General features: G+C 42.4%; 1 protein-coding gene across 3 annotated transcripts in view; it reads right to left on the reverse strand.

Annotated features, from left to right (window-relative positions):
* The window catches only part of PLEKHM3 (pleckstrin homology domain containing M3), a 114471-nt gene that overhangs the window by 19825 nt on the left and 80617 nt on the right, over window positions 1–14029 (reverse strand). The window contains exon 9 of one of the 3 annotated variants that reach the window (XM_074911199.1): window positions 454–7061. The exons of the other annotated variants lie outside the window; for them this stretch is intronic. Within the exon in view, the coding sequence (XP_074767300.1) occupies window positions 6884–7061 (178 nt within the window). The 3' untranslated portion in view covers window positions 454–6883. Of the gene's footprint in view, window positions 1–453; window positions 7062–14029 lie in introns of those variants that run through there. 3 annotated transcript variants of the gene reach the window in all.

Consider the following 14029-nt stretch of genomic DNA (forward strand, 5'->3'; position numbering starts at 1 on the left):
ACTGAGGATTCAAGGCCCTGAGCTTGGACTCTTCGAGCAGGGGTCCATGTGACAGCCACACAGTGGGGAGCTGCCTCCCTCTTCCTCCCACGTGCCTCCCAGGAGCTCCGTATCCAAAGGAGCCCGACACAACAGCTCCCAATAAGCTCCCCAGGGAGCTATTGGGTGTCAGCACCATTAAAAATTCAGGTATTTGGCTTTCAAAAAACCAAGAGATTTAACTGGGGATCCAAACCCACAAAGCCTGATGCAGTCACTGACAGTATTTCCAGAGACCTCCTGGCTCAGACCCAGGAACAGTAAATATCACTATTTGCTTCAATTTGGAAGACTTTCACCAGCAGATAAGCGTTTTTAAGGAAACTACCACTATTTCAAAGCTTGTCCTACCCATGGTGCAGTACCCACCAGAAAGCAAATTAAAAAGGACGAGTAACTTTTTTTTAGTGTTTATTGAGAGTTGCCTTTATACATGAGGGACTGGTGCTCTGATGCTGTCACAAGTGAACCCAAATAAACCCTGCTCAAGTGTCAACAAGCAATTCAACTCACTGAATTTAAATTATAACATTATTACACATCAATAATAAATTAAGACTATTGCCTAGTAGTTGCAGATAATTTAAAAAATCCTTGTCAAAAGTAAAAAAATGCAGTGTAAACACAAGAACAATGAAATGCACACAATGATGCTACCAGTAAGTTAACAGAATAACACACACATGTAATGATTTTTCCAAAAACTCAGGGTGCGCTGCCAGTGATGCTAAAATCCATTGCAAGGGCTGCAGGTGAGCTCGTGCTCTGGTGGGAAGGAAAGCCCAGGCTGACAGGGACAGTATTAGCCGCCACACTGTGCTGCTCATGCTTGGCTTCCCCCAGCTTCTAACTGCCTCAACCAAACTAAAGTTGATCTGGAAGCTGCCTTTATCACTTAAAAAAACCCTCCAAACACGCATTTTTCTAATGAATTCTTACTTTTGCTTAGCCCAGGTATAGAAGGGACTCATATAAGCTAACCTGATATCACAGGTATAAATGCCATCAAAAATCAGTCTGAAAGCACACTGTAGTTTAAGCAAGATTGACTTTGCAGACAAGTACATAAGCAAAATTGAAACAAATCCTTTTTCCACCAAAACAACGCTGTGTATTCAAGAATTTATATTGGTTTAACATGTGGATTAGACACAAATAAATAAATGAGCCACTGACACTTGTGCATGTAGATGAGGCCTAATACACTTTGGTCCTAGACAGCTGATAGCTTTCCAGGCCTGGATTTCTCTGATGCTGCCCACAAGTGGCATCTTTGTGATTTGAATTAACGGCCACCCTAATTTGGATGAAATTGGGATTTTAAGATATGACTCAAGCCAGTGTGTGCACACCAGGGTTTTCAAGTAAAGAAGTACTTCGCACATTATCACCCATGCTGCCTCCTCACTACGCTGCTAAAATGCAGCGACAGCACTGCTGTTATCAAACGGGATTCTTCCTACTGGTGTCAAACGTGGACTTAAAAGATTACAGTCAGTATGGACATGTGTCCAGGGCTGACACACGGGGCAGGAGCCAGCCACGTACTTTAGCAAGTAATGCTCAGATTTAAGCAGGTTAACCCTCTCTCTAAGGTAATGCTGACCAAACCCTCACTGGGTTAGCCTTCAGGGAACCGGGCTGCATTAAAATTAAGCTTTGAGGAAATGCCTTCACTCCCACAGCACGGGGCCCAGCTGTGCATGCGGGTAGGGAGCACCGTATGGGAGTCCCGCACCATGTGGTGTGGACTGGGCAGTGGTTCCAGGAAGAGCAAAGTTGCATGTGACCTGATCCTGTTTTAATGCCCAGTGCTTGCCATCATTAAATAGGCACCGCACCTGACGGTCTCACATATGCACAACTGCATTTCTGGCTGAACAGAAACCCAGCTAGTCTCCAAAATATAGGTAATAAAAAACAACGCCATCTCCATGCTATCCTTTTTCATATTTTCAAAAGCATAGATAGCATAGATAATAAACAAATTTTATAGTCACCACTCCTAGCAAGATGGAAATTGCTATGAGCAAGGGTTTCGAGCCCCAATGTCAAACACGCCGCATCATGGCAGAGCATTCCTGACAAAATTCTTCACTTTTGAAAATTTAAGGCACCAAACTGAGCAAAAATGAGGGGTTTCCATGCAGCTTGGTGTCTTCAGAGCTGGTATATGCAGCCTATAGAGTTCACTTCATGAGGGCAGAACAAGCAAACTGATTTACTCAGCTGCCCCTGCAAAAGAGCATGCGCAGCCACAGGAGAGTTCCAGTTTAAGCTTACAAGTTAATCGAACAGCAGATTCAATCAAGAAATCCAAAACAGGAAGATAGACACTAATATACAGTACTGTAAGGCACTCCTACTGGGAAGGGAAAATTGGAAGGCAAATTACGAAGGAGAGAATGATCAGACTCGACTGGTTCAAAAGCAACACAATGAGCTATGAAAGCTCAAAGTCTAACTGTAGGCTCAGCACTGTGAGCAAAGACAGGGATAGAGACAGTGAGAGGAGGGACTGGCTTGCAGCTGAGCAGCTGAGCGGAAAAAAAAAAGCAAGAAGATTATGATAATTATTCGATTACATTTCTTTTATCCATATCAACAGTTGGCTGCAATCCAGGCCATGTCTTTGGGAAGCCTGGGAAACTCGGTGGCTTCTGCTGTTACAAGGAAAAAGCAAATTACAACTGTGCAGCTTCCCCCTTTCACAGTAAACAGACATCCTCTGCTTTTTTTTGTCTTTCGAGACATCATCATCAGTCCATTATAATACATACAGTATCCTGATATTAAGAGAAGCCTTGACAAGAGGAGCTCTAGAAGTACCCTGATCATTCACTCCTAACAGGGCCATCAGAGCCTGTGGAGTATTGTGAAAAACTCAAGTTCCTCACCAAAAAGTATCTTCTCTCACTTATCTAGGAAATCCTCACAACTGCCAATTCCTATCATCCCAGCAATGAGCTCATATTGGTATGTGTCAGACAGGATATAGTGTCACATCACAAACCCATCATTTTTCATCATCCAAGACAGACAAAAAAAAAGCAATAGAAAGATTTCTACATAAGAGATCCAAATTTCTCTTTGTACAGGTTGATAAAAAAAGCTGCAGCTTGCATACCCTAGGTGGGTCCTTCTTCCCATTAAAGGAAAGCTAGAGAGTCAGGGTAAAGAGGAAAAAAGACTCGCATAAGGATCTCCACAATGTCCTAGATTAAAATAATCTTAGACTAACTAAACGGAGATGGGAAGTTTCATAGTAGTTATATAGGGTCCAGCTATAGTCCACTGCAGTGAAGGGCCCTATTTCTACACCAATTACAAGTTCCGTACAAGCAAAAGCAGTAACTGGATGTAAAGATCAATCCCTCCTCCATCAGCTATGAAAGCACCTTCTCTGTGTAGGAGACAAACAGCACATTTTATTCTTGATTCACAATGAAATGCTACTGTTCAAATTTATATCATGCATGGGTAGGACAAGACTAGAAGTACTAATAGATAATTTCACCTCTGTGTGTGTGGGGACAGAGTTGTGCAATCTGGAAAGACCGCAGGTACTTTTCCAGCTGATGCCCACCCAGAAGCCCGCAGAGCTGAGCCACGTGCAGGCTATAGGCTGCAGAATGGGAAAAGAGTAGCAGTGGGGACCAGCATGCAGCGCTATGAGCAGAGACAACCACGCAAGGGCACAGCGTTGTCTGAAACCCAAACCACCTATAGAACCCCAGGCTGAATCTCCTGCTAGCAGATGGCTATTGCAGGAAAACATTCCTTTTAGAGTTGGGTCTTTTTGAGAGTTAGTAATGTGAGTAGTTTCAGTTTATTCTTTTGCCCTGCACTCCAGAAAATGAATAGGGCTTGTTTCTACTGCACGGGCACCTTCAGAGGGCAGGATCAAGCCTTTCATTACGCTTACAAAAAGCCGTGACAGAAGACTTTACCTTACCCATTCATACGGAATAACTTTTTTTGGATAGGAGCTAGGCATCCCTGAGAGGAAAGCATCTTCCACATAACAGTCTGCTCTTCTAGCCACCATGAGAAGCTATCTTCCTTTTCCAAAGTAGAAATCAATGAATGTGTATCCATTTTAGGAACTGGCTTGTTTACAACAACATTACATTTTAAAGAAATTCATCTGATCTGTATTGTACAGTATCCTTTTACATAAAGCTTTGGGTGCTGCCAGCATATCATAAGAACACACTTCTGCTCTTTGCCCTTACTAACAGTGGTGGTTCCAGACCCATGACTAATTCCAGCAGTTTTGCTGACATCATACGCTTTTTTTTCCTGTAAATCTGTTAGCAAAGAAACTGCTCTGTAATACCTGTACAAACCCAGAGTAACTCCAATGCTGCCTATGCTGTTATTCCAGAATTCAACTAGAATATCTAACCACCCGCACAACCGGTACTTTGGAGATCAGGGCATCTATCAAAGTAACTAACAGTTGGCAATGTCTGAACCTTGACTCCTTGACTCCGTAGGTTTTTGACAGCGTACACAAGCAGCCTTCTCTAAACCGAACTGGACATGAATCAGTGCTATAAGGCATTTCAAATACCGAAGCATAATGATATGAAAAACATCACCTTTTTTTTCTTTAATGACCCCCCATTATGTCTAGAGCTAATTCAAAATAGTACCTGCCAGATTCTGATGCTTTCAGAGCTACTGGCTTTGCCACAGGACTAGCTGTAGTGACACATGCTGAAAAACATGGGAGCGTACTGTTTATTCAGCCAGTACCACTGCAGTTCCTGTTTGCATGACTAATTCCACAATACATACCCAGTGTTTGCATTTGTGAACATGCAGGGAATTCTTCACATGGGAATGGACTTGCAAGGAACATTGTATCGTTAAGGATGATAGCCAAAAGCAACTCGTTTCACATGAGGAACAGTGAGCTGAGACAGAGCCACTGCTGTGTAGAAGTATTCATTTCAGTGACAAAGGTGCATGATTTACCAGGTTTATTAAATATGAGGAACCCTATACTACTTTGCCAAGAACACGGAAAAACCCTCACTTCCTTCCAAAGAATCCCACTGAGAGAAGGACTTTGGAAAAGAAAGGCACTGGTTGTCTAATGTATACAGATATAAACATGCTTCTATATATACAGTAGTTGCACTCAAATTTGAGAAAGCTCAGATTCAGCTACTTTCTTTGACTGGAGGCTGGAAAAGCCTCTTATACTCCAGTACAAGGAAATTTTTTGTAGCATTCTACCTTTTAATGTAAGCATGATTTACCCTGTTCTTTTATTTAAAATACTTCAGCAATTAGTGAGGTGCTTCGATGATCGCTTTCTGCCTTGAATACAACAGCCTACAGATTATATAGGAAGCAAAGATCAGTATTCTGCATTTTCACAAACCTATGTGAGAGGAGAGGAAAAATATACATGCATGTGACTGGCTATTTTCTCCTGAAACCATATTTGCTTTCTGTATACAGATGTATGTGTGTGTGCATATATATATATATATGTGAATGCTTTCATATGTATGCAATACACATATTGCTGCAGGGTCTGGAGAAAGAGTTAAGAATGTGGACTGGAGGGAGGACAATCCCTAAGTGCTCACAGGAGGTGAAGCCACAACGAATTAAACATACTGCTAGTGATGACATAACACCTCCGCAGTTAAATCCATCATGTACCCCCCTTTCCCAACGTATGTAATTCACCATGTTTAACGTTTCCCGGTGTTCCAGGTGTGTGGAGCAGAACCATACCTCGAGGAACTTCGCTCTCCACCACTACAGAAGTATAAAAGCCCTTAGAGCTTGCAGAGAACGCAGGACACAAGTTGCACATGAACACAGCAAACGAGTGTTTCACAATTTTGGAGGTATTTTCTAACTAACATGGGCAAGACCACTTTCCTGACTATTGGTCTAACAGCTTCAGGTTAGAGAAACATCTGAAGTAAACTTCACGAAATAAAACCAAAACCAACGTGAACATGTAAAATGCCTTAAAACGTGAGACTAGTAGGACGTAAAAACCAACACCACGTTACTGGAGATGAAGACGTGGCCTCACACAGAGCAAAAACAACCAGCGTAAAACTCAATGGACTTCAGTGACAGAGCTTAACCAATATACGCAGCCTGAACAAGAACAGTAGCAAGTCCCCTGCTTATCTGTGTATGGAATAGTTCACTGGGGTGGTTATAGATCTATAAACACAGCTGAAGGAATTATTCTGCTGCTTCTGTTTGTAAGCACCCCAAATAAGGTTTGATGGCAGATACTTTTCTTTCCTCAGAGAGGAGTGATATGTAAATGCACTGATCCTTTAAATATAGCTCTCTGGAAACATGAGGAAATGGAACCACGTGTCCACATCAGAAGGAGCAGGTGGGTTTAAAATCATTCCTGGCCTATTGGGTTCTGTGAAACACCTCACCAGAACCTCTGCCAAGGCTAATAATAAATAAATAATACACATAAATAAGTAGATGATTCATCAATTCTAAATGAACAACATAAAAAATAATGTGGTCATGGCAGAAAATATTTTCTGCCTTGAGGAAAAGTCTTCTCCAGAGGTGGAAAAGAAAAAGTTGGGTGCTTAATTAGCTAGACCTAAAGCATTTCAAGTAAACCACATTTTGTATGAGAGCTAGTGGCTGGACTTCAACGCAAAATGCAGTTTAGCCATTGGTATTTCAAAGCCAACAAGGCTTTATGGCCACTTTGGCAGCTGCTATTCACAGATGAAAAAGGTCAGATATTATTTTGCAGAAGACTTCTGCCTGGCTTAAGCTGGCAGCTGGGAAAGGGATTCACTTCAGGCTGGCCACTTCTTTAAAGAACTCATGTGTTCTGATATGACAGCTCAAACATGTTGCAAGACTCCTCGAAGTTTTCGTCCATATTCAGTTGCCTCCAGAAGGATTTCTGCTTCTTCTGCAATTCTTTACGCACACACCTGGGGCATGGTACAGCCTTCACTTTGCACTCAGAGTGGAAGACAGCACCACAGCTTTCACACCTGCAAACACAAATCAGTGTCAAAATTGAATGACAAAATAGGACCAGAGCATGCAATGGACTTCACATGGATTGTGGGCAGTAGACATTTCTTCAAACAGTTCTGGTAGAACCGAAAGAGCGCTATGTTTCAAAAGAGTGGAGTTGCAAAAGACACTAGCTTGCCCACACCTCTGCTGGTGTAAAACTACTCAGGACCACTAAAATAAGTTGACTTGCATCCATTTGCAGTTGCTGAGAATCTGTCCCAGCACTTCTGCTTCACAGACAGAAATTTTTAGAAGGATTAATACTTATCTTGTTACTAACTAGCATTCAGGTCTATCACCGAATAGACATCAGTCTCGGTTTATGAAAGACAAGTTTGCTGCTTTGATTTGTGAATGAAGAGTAACAATATTCATTTCCATTAAGATATATTTCAGCATTTGCAACAGCCAAGATATGACATTTTCCTCATTGGAGTTCCAGTGGTCAGCTGTTCTGAAAAGAGTAAAGTACAGTCCACTTCAATAGCAGGAGAAGTAATTCCACAAAGTACAAAATGAAACAGAGGTAGGTGATATTTTCTGCTCTGTCTCCTGTGGAAGGTCAGACTAGATCAACACAGTTATAGCTTCTGTCATTCAAAGCGGTGCTATTCTGTTCTCAAATGTGATATTATGACTTCGAACAAATCAACTGCTCAAACAAGATGACTGGATTACTTTTGGGGCACTCTGAGACAATGGAGGTAATGTCACAGCAGATCAAGTTCCAGACGGCTGTGGAGCAATGAAACATCTGGTGCTCAGGGAGCAGGCTACAATTAAACAGTTGGACATTCTCAGACTTTCAATGCAAATAACTATCTGTAGTGATGAGTTAAGCCACTACAGCTTAATAACCAAATGAAAAAAATAAAAGGATGACAGTGTCAGAGGTACAAAGTCTTAGATTCCAGTTGGATAACCAAATAATGAAAACAACAAACCATCGAATTTTAGAGCAATTTTGAAATACAAATGCGGGGCGCTGGTCACCCTGGTGATTCCGTGGGAAGTCTTGAAACACCTTGCACTTTTCCTTTTTTGCAGTTACTGTAGTCAAATGACTATATGAGAATCCAAGTGTCCATTGCTATATCTTTAGTGGGTTTTTTGTTTGTTTTCTTTGAGCTTTTTTTGCTGTGATTTTTTTTTTCTTAGAAATAAGGCTCTTGTCTTCAAGACTGTGAAGAAAAATTGAAATCATGAAGAAGCAAACCCCAAACACTGAGAAGCCATAAGGCAAACTGTAGCATTTGACATGCAGTCTGGCAATGCTGAGAGAAGTCCATAAGCTAATACAACCTGTTAGCTATATTAGCTCCATCTGCATCTCACCTGTAACTTTAAAGAACTGTTCCTAATTTGGCTGTACTTCAAGTTCTATGCATAGGTCTAAACATGGTCTAAGTGTGAGTAACTGCAGAGCTCTGAGAAGGGTATGCAGAAGTTTAGAGGGGCACATTTCTAGCTAGCATAAACTGATAAAACTCAGATAACAAGTAAGAAAAGTAAAGAGGCTAAGTATAATGCTGCATATCTACTAACTTTTATGCTCTCTTGCAGTAAAACTTGACTGTCCTATTTCTAAGTCCAGCTAGTGAGTCTAAATCTGGTTTTGAATCAAGAAACTGGCTTACACAGAGATATTTATCTTTTTTTTTTTTCCTCAGAGAGTATGTGTTATGGCCCTGATCCAGTGAAGCACATAAACACATGCTTAGGACTCATATCCCAGTGATTTCCTTGGAATTACTGATCTACCTACAATTAAGCATGTGCTTACGTGCTTTGCTGGATTGGGATCTCCATGAACAGACACACTAATGCATCAGGGAGAGACAGAGAGGACAGCAGTGTCTTTAAAACTTTACGTCATTCTGAACTGACACTAATGGTGATTTTATCAAGCTAATTCTCCCCTGTTAGTCAGCAATTTGCAGTTCCCTGGAAGTTGCTAGAGGGTAATGATTGATGAGAAGTATAATTTTGTGCTCTCACATTGCCACTCCCTATGCTCCCTCAATATTTCTCCATAATACACACGGAGGTGACAAAACTTATCAGAAATTGCTGCTGAAATGGATGGAGCAGGATAAGAGAGGAGACACCCCTGCTCTCCCAGTCAAAGGCCATCAGTAGAGAAAACTAAGATTGATGGTGTTTAAATGAATATGAATTCATTTTTCAGAAATAAGCTCAGTGGAAAAAAATTAACGAAGTTCTCTCACATCACACAGAACCAAACGAGAGAGAAGAAATGTCTGCACTGTTACATATTAGAGCTGGTGTGACAGCTGAAGCTCTGAGCCGGACCCCCACTAGCAAGCACTAATCAGAGGCAGTGCAAACAGCCAGCCCCGGATCTCACAGTCCACTGCACCGGCAGCCATCGTGACCATCGTCAGTCCATTCTGGTGCCCCCACCCCTGACTGCTGCTCTGAAGACCTGTTTTCTGCTTTCTCCAGTGAAGGCTGATGTACTCCCAGCCCCAACCGCAGGATGCAGACGACAAAAAAGCAGCAGCCTGGAAGAACGGTGCTCTGAATTGGAGAACAAAGCTGCCTCTTGCACTCCATAGGGACAGGTAAAGAGGATACCTGGATCAGCCTTCACTACACGCTTGTATCCCCTCACTGCTAAAGCAACTCAGTCACCAGGGCGGCAGAGCAGTGCTAACCTTGCTCTGCTTTTGTGCTAATGGTAAATTACTCCCTCCGTTAAAGTGATGGAGCGATACTACCCCAAGTCATCTACAGCTTTGCTTTTCATCATATCAAATACAGTCTTAACTGATCCCAGAAATGTCAACAGGTTGACCATTCTTAATCTCACTGTAACAAATTTTCCAGTGATATCAAAAATCCCACCAAAATGATACTCCTTAGAATATTACAAACAGATTGCTTCATGTTTAACACTGACATCTAATTTTATCTCCATATGTGAGTGTCATAGTTTTTCTTTATGGTTGTTTTCAAGCCTCAGTATTCCACAATGCTTTTATTTCTCTGGAGAAAAAGTACATTTTGTACTCTACAAAAGGCTCATGTAATAGTTTGCTACACTTAGTTGTCTTTCCCTTAACTCTTGTTGTTGTCATAGGTAATTCACAGTTCAGGTACTATTTCTGAGTCTTGATTTCTTTTTTGGCTAGAGGCCAAAAAGTCCCTGCATCTTTTGTGAGACTACTATACACCACTGATAATAAGCTGATGAGCCCATAGCCATTCAGGCCTTTCATGTTTCCTTCTATAACAAATGATATTGTGATACCGCACATTAACTGCATCTTGCTATTTTTCAAACATTATTTGAAGAATTGGTGAACATTGCATGTTGTTTTCCTACAGACTTTCAGTCTTCTAAGAAGGCATCTGAAATAGCTTCCCCTCTGTTTCAGTGTTTTCTCTGTTTTTTTTTCTTTTTCCTGACCAACTCAATTTCTGTTGAGACTATAGGGGGTGTTTTATGTTTTAAGGATGTTTTACTTGTTTGAACACTAGAGTAAGAAAAATGCAGAGAATTATTCAATCCTCTAAATAATTTCTGTTGCATTGAAAAGTGTTAAGAGAGAAAAGGCAAGGAGAAGCTCTTCACAGCCAGATAGGCATTATAATGCTATCATTACTAGTTACAAAAGAAAAGCCTTTCTACATTAAAAGCATAAAATCATTCCTTGTATGCTGGGGAAATACCAATGTTAGTATCTGCCACTAAGTCTGGGCATTTGAAACATATACATATCAAAATTTGGTAACTTGCACATTCTAACAAATCCTTCTCATGCTTCCCACAGGCTTATGGCTCAAGTAATTCTAGATTCTGCACAACCCATTGGTTAAACTCGTATTTCTCCTCTGTACTGCACCACCCATTTAGGTGCCCATGGGTAAGATCAAGTGTCCAAAGAGGAGGACGCAACAAAAAGAGGCCTCAAAGACCTACCTTAAGCGGACAAAATAAATCAGGGATGATCAACTGGTGACCCAGGATATCCTCTGAATGACAGTTTTATTTGTTTCCTAGGAACCTTACAGATCAACAGACTTACCAGCGTAAGTAGCAAGGTTTATTAGGACAGCTTCAATACTATGTACATGGGTTGTATCTGTTTAGCTTCCAAACACCAAGTGGGGAATCAAAGCACCTCTTGGTTATGCTGTTCGTACCTGAAATGAACAAACGGTGGATGACAGATATACTGCCATTCCCACCTCACAAATGGGAAACAAGAGGTGAACTGACTTGCTCAAGGTCAACCAGGAGCTCTTAGAAGAGTTGAGAAGGGCAAAGAGCTCCCCTGTCTCACTGCAGCATCATATTCACCCACCAACCCTTCTCTTGAAATTTTATATATTTTTTCATTTAAAAACCCCACTTCCTCTGTGCCAGGCCTTGCACACATTTGCTCAAGCAATCCTTTGAAAGGAATTTCAGTAAGGATTTGGTTTAGGGCTGAACCTTTCATTGACTAGAACTCCTCAGTTCTTTTTCTTTTTCTCCATGCAGAGTAAAAACAAGATAAAACAGGGTTGTTTGTTATGTTTTCTTTAGATGATGGTATGTATTCACCAAGCATCCAAAATACTAAGCCACCTCTAACTTGGCTATTAAAAATCCCCAACAAGTGACCCACAGTAGTTGAGGTAAGCCTTGCCTAGGGATTCCAGCATGATCACCATCCCACGCTACGCACATGTGCTTGTCTGCAAGTATTTCTGAATAGCTCAGCTGTGAATATCACAGATGCGCCCTTCAAAACTCTCAGAGACTTTAGCAGAACACAAAGAAAAGGAAAACGGACTAGCCTGTGTTCACTTACAACACAAAAAAAGCCCCAAAGGCAATCAATGCCTGACACACACGTGCAGCAATATTATTACAGTTGCCTAGGAACCAGCGCAAGGAGCCTGCCTAGCGAGGGACGCCCCTGTAGTAAATGAATGGAAGAAAGTTGGCACTAATATGACATTGATTCGTCCCTATAAGGAGCTTGTTAAGATAATGCCTTGTATGACACACTTACAGTCTTTACTAGACACAGTGGTTTTTTGCAAATACCATACTTAAAAACTGTTAATACCTCAGACTTGCTTTTGAGAAATTTGCCTCTGAAGAGGGAAAAAAAGGTCGAAGAAAAACAGAGCCCACTACCCAGCCCCTCAAATTGTTACATATCTGAAATTCACTCAGAATGATTAATTCAGCATTCAGGGAGCCAGCAGTGATTCAAAGCATAATCATCGTTTTCCTTTCCATATACTTGCTCATCAGACAGAGGTTACCCTTGATATGCCAGCAGAGCGTGAAGATACACCTCATTTATAGCGGCATGGCTGGGTGCTGGGCTGGCCTGGAGGGTACAGAAGCAAGCGGCAGTAACTGCCAACCACTGGCCCAGCTCCTGTGCTGGGGAACTGATGCAGAGGGGTGAACTGGTTACAGGGAGCAGCTAGCAAGGGTGTACAGCGACCACCAGCCTGCACTGATGGGACTCACCAAGTAGAGCACTCATGCTTTGCACCTCTGGAACAGGCACAGGGACCAGCCAAAACACAGCCTGACATGGAGTCTGACCAACACCACCACTGCTGCTCTAGTAATGCCATCCCAGGATGGCTGAATGACACGCTACCTAGTGCCCCTGCATGAAAACTGCCAGACCAAGGTCTGCTCCCTTTTACCCAGCATGGTAAAGGTTTAAGACTGAGCTGCTGGGGAAGTGCCCCAGGCAGGGGGGGATGATAAATGAATGAATACACCCCGATCCTGGCTTGAACACCCAGGACTTGCCACCGGGTGCTTCCCCATCTGCCCCGCCTCTTGCCCCTCATCCTGTCATGCCAGCACTCACTGCCAAGGTCGACTGCATTCAGCAGATGTGCAAAGTGGTCAGAGTTATAAATGAGGGAAAAAGCGGGCAGCCCACTAGAGGGGAGAGAAAGCCACCGGTGCTCCACCAGCAGGGGGGAAGCCTCGGTGTCAACTCCTCCATTGCTAGACCCAGAGAAATCGCAGAGCAGGGCTTCGTTCTGGGTGCTCACAGAACAATTTGTTATGAGGTGGGGCCGAACAAGAACAGCTTGATTTACCCACCTGCTGTCCTCCCAGGACAGCTGTGCACACAGGCTGAGATACCGCACCAGAGCATGGCAGCTGGGTCAAGCAGGAGCAAAGGGATCCTGCAGCTCCCAGACCCCTCTTTGCAGAGTTCTGTTGCTCCTGATTAAGAAGGGAAGCGTGTCCTCAGCTCCCCTCCAGCTGTGGCTGCAGGGATTTATGATACACTTATCTATGTGTATTTCCATACTTACATCCACAGGAGAGCTAAGGACTGACTGTCCACCTCAGTACTGCACTCGGCAAGTTGTCTAAGTTCAGAGATCCCAAGCCAAGTAATGTGGCCTGTACACAGTAGTTCACAAGAAATTGCTAAAGGGACACTAAAATCAGTATTAAAACATTTAATCTGAAACTCACGTGATTACACTTTAGTCAGTGGAGCTAAATTACTTTGGAAAGGGGAAAAGCCCTACACATGGTAGACCCACTACCTGCAGATGACTGGAGAGGCTGAGATGCCACAGAGATTAAAGTGTTTACATTGCTCAGACATATATCTGCTGTCTCTGCTACCTGCCACGCCATGAACTGACTTCCCCACTCTACCTCTCCTATTATTAATGAATTGTATTCAGGAAGCGGTGGTTGAAAACCTAAAAGCAAAGAGTCAGGCAATACTACTAACAATAATATTAACGTACTGCCCTCAACCATTATAACTTGACTGCATGAGTCTGCTATTTTGCATTTTTCTGTAAGTCTCAAGTCTGGAAATCCTGTGATTAGGCCAGGATTTATGCTTTTAATAAAAGAGAAAGGCAAAGGCACCTGGACTTCATAGTTATGAAGTAATGTTGAAGACATGCCTACCTGGGT

This window comes from Athene noctua, chromosome 7 (assembly GCF_965140245.1).
Source record: "Athene noctua chromosome 7, bAthNoc1.hap1.1, whole genome shotgun sequence".
Lineage (NCBI taxonomy): Eukaryota > Metazoa > Chordata > Aves > Strigiformes > Strigidae > Athene > Athene noctua.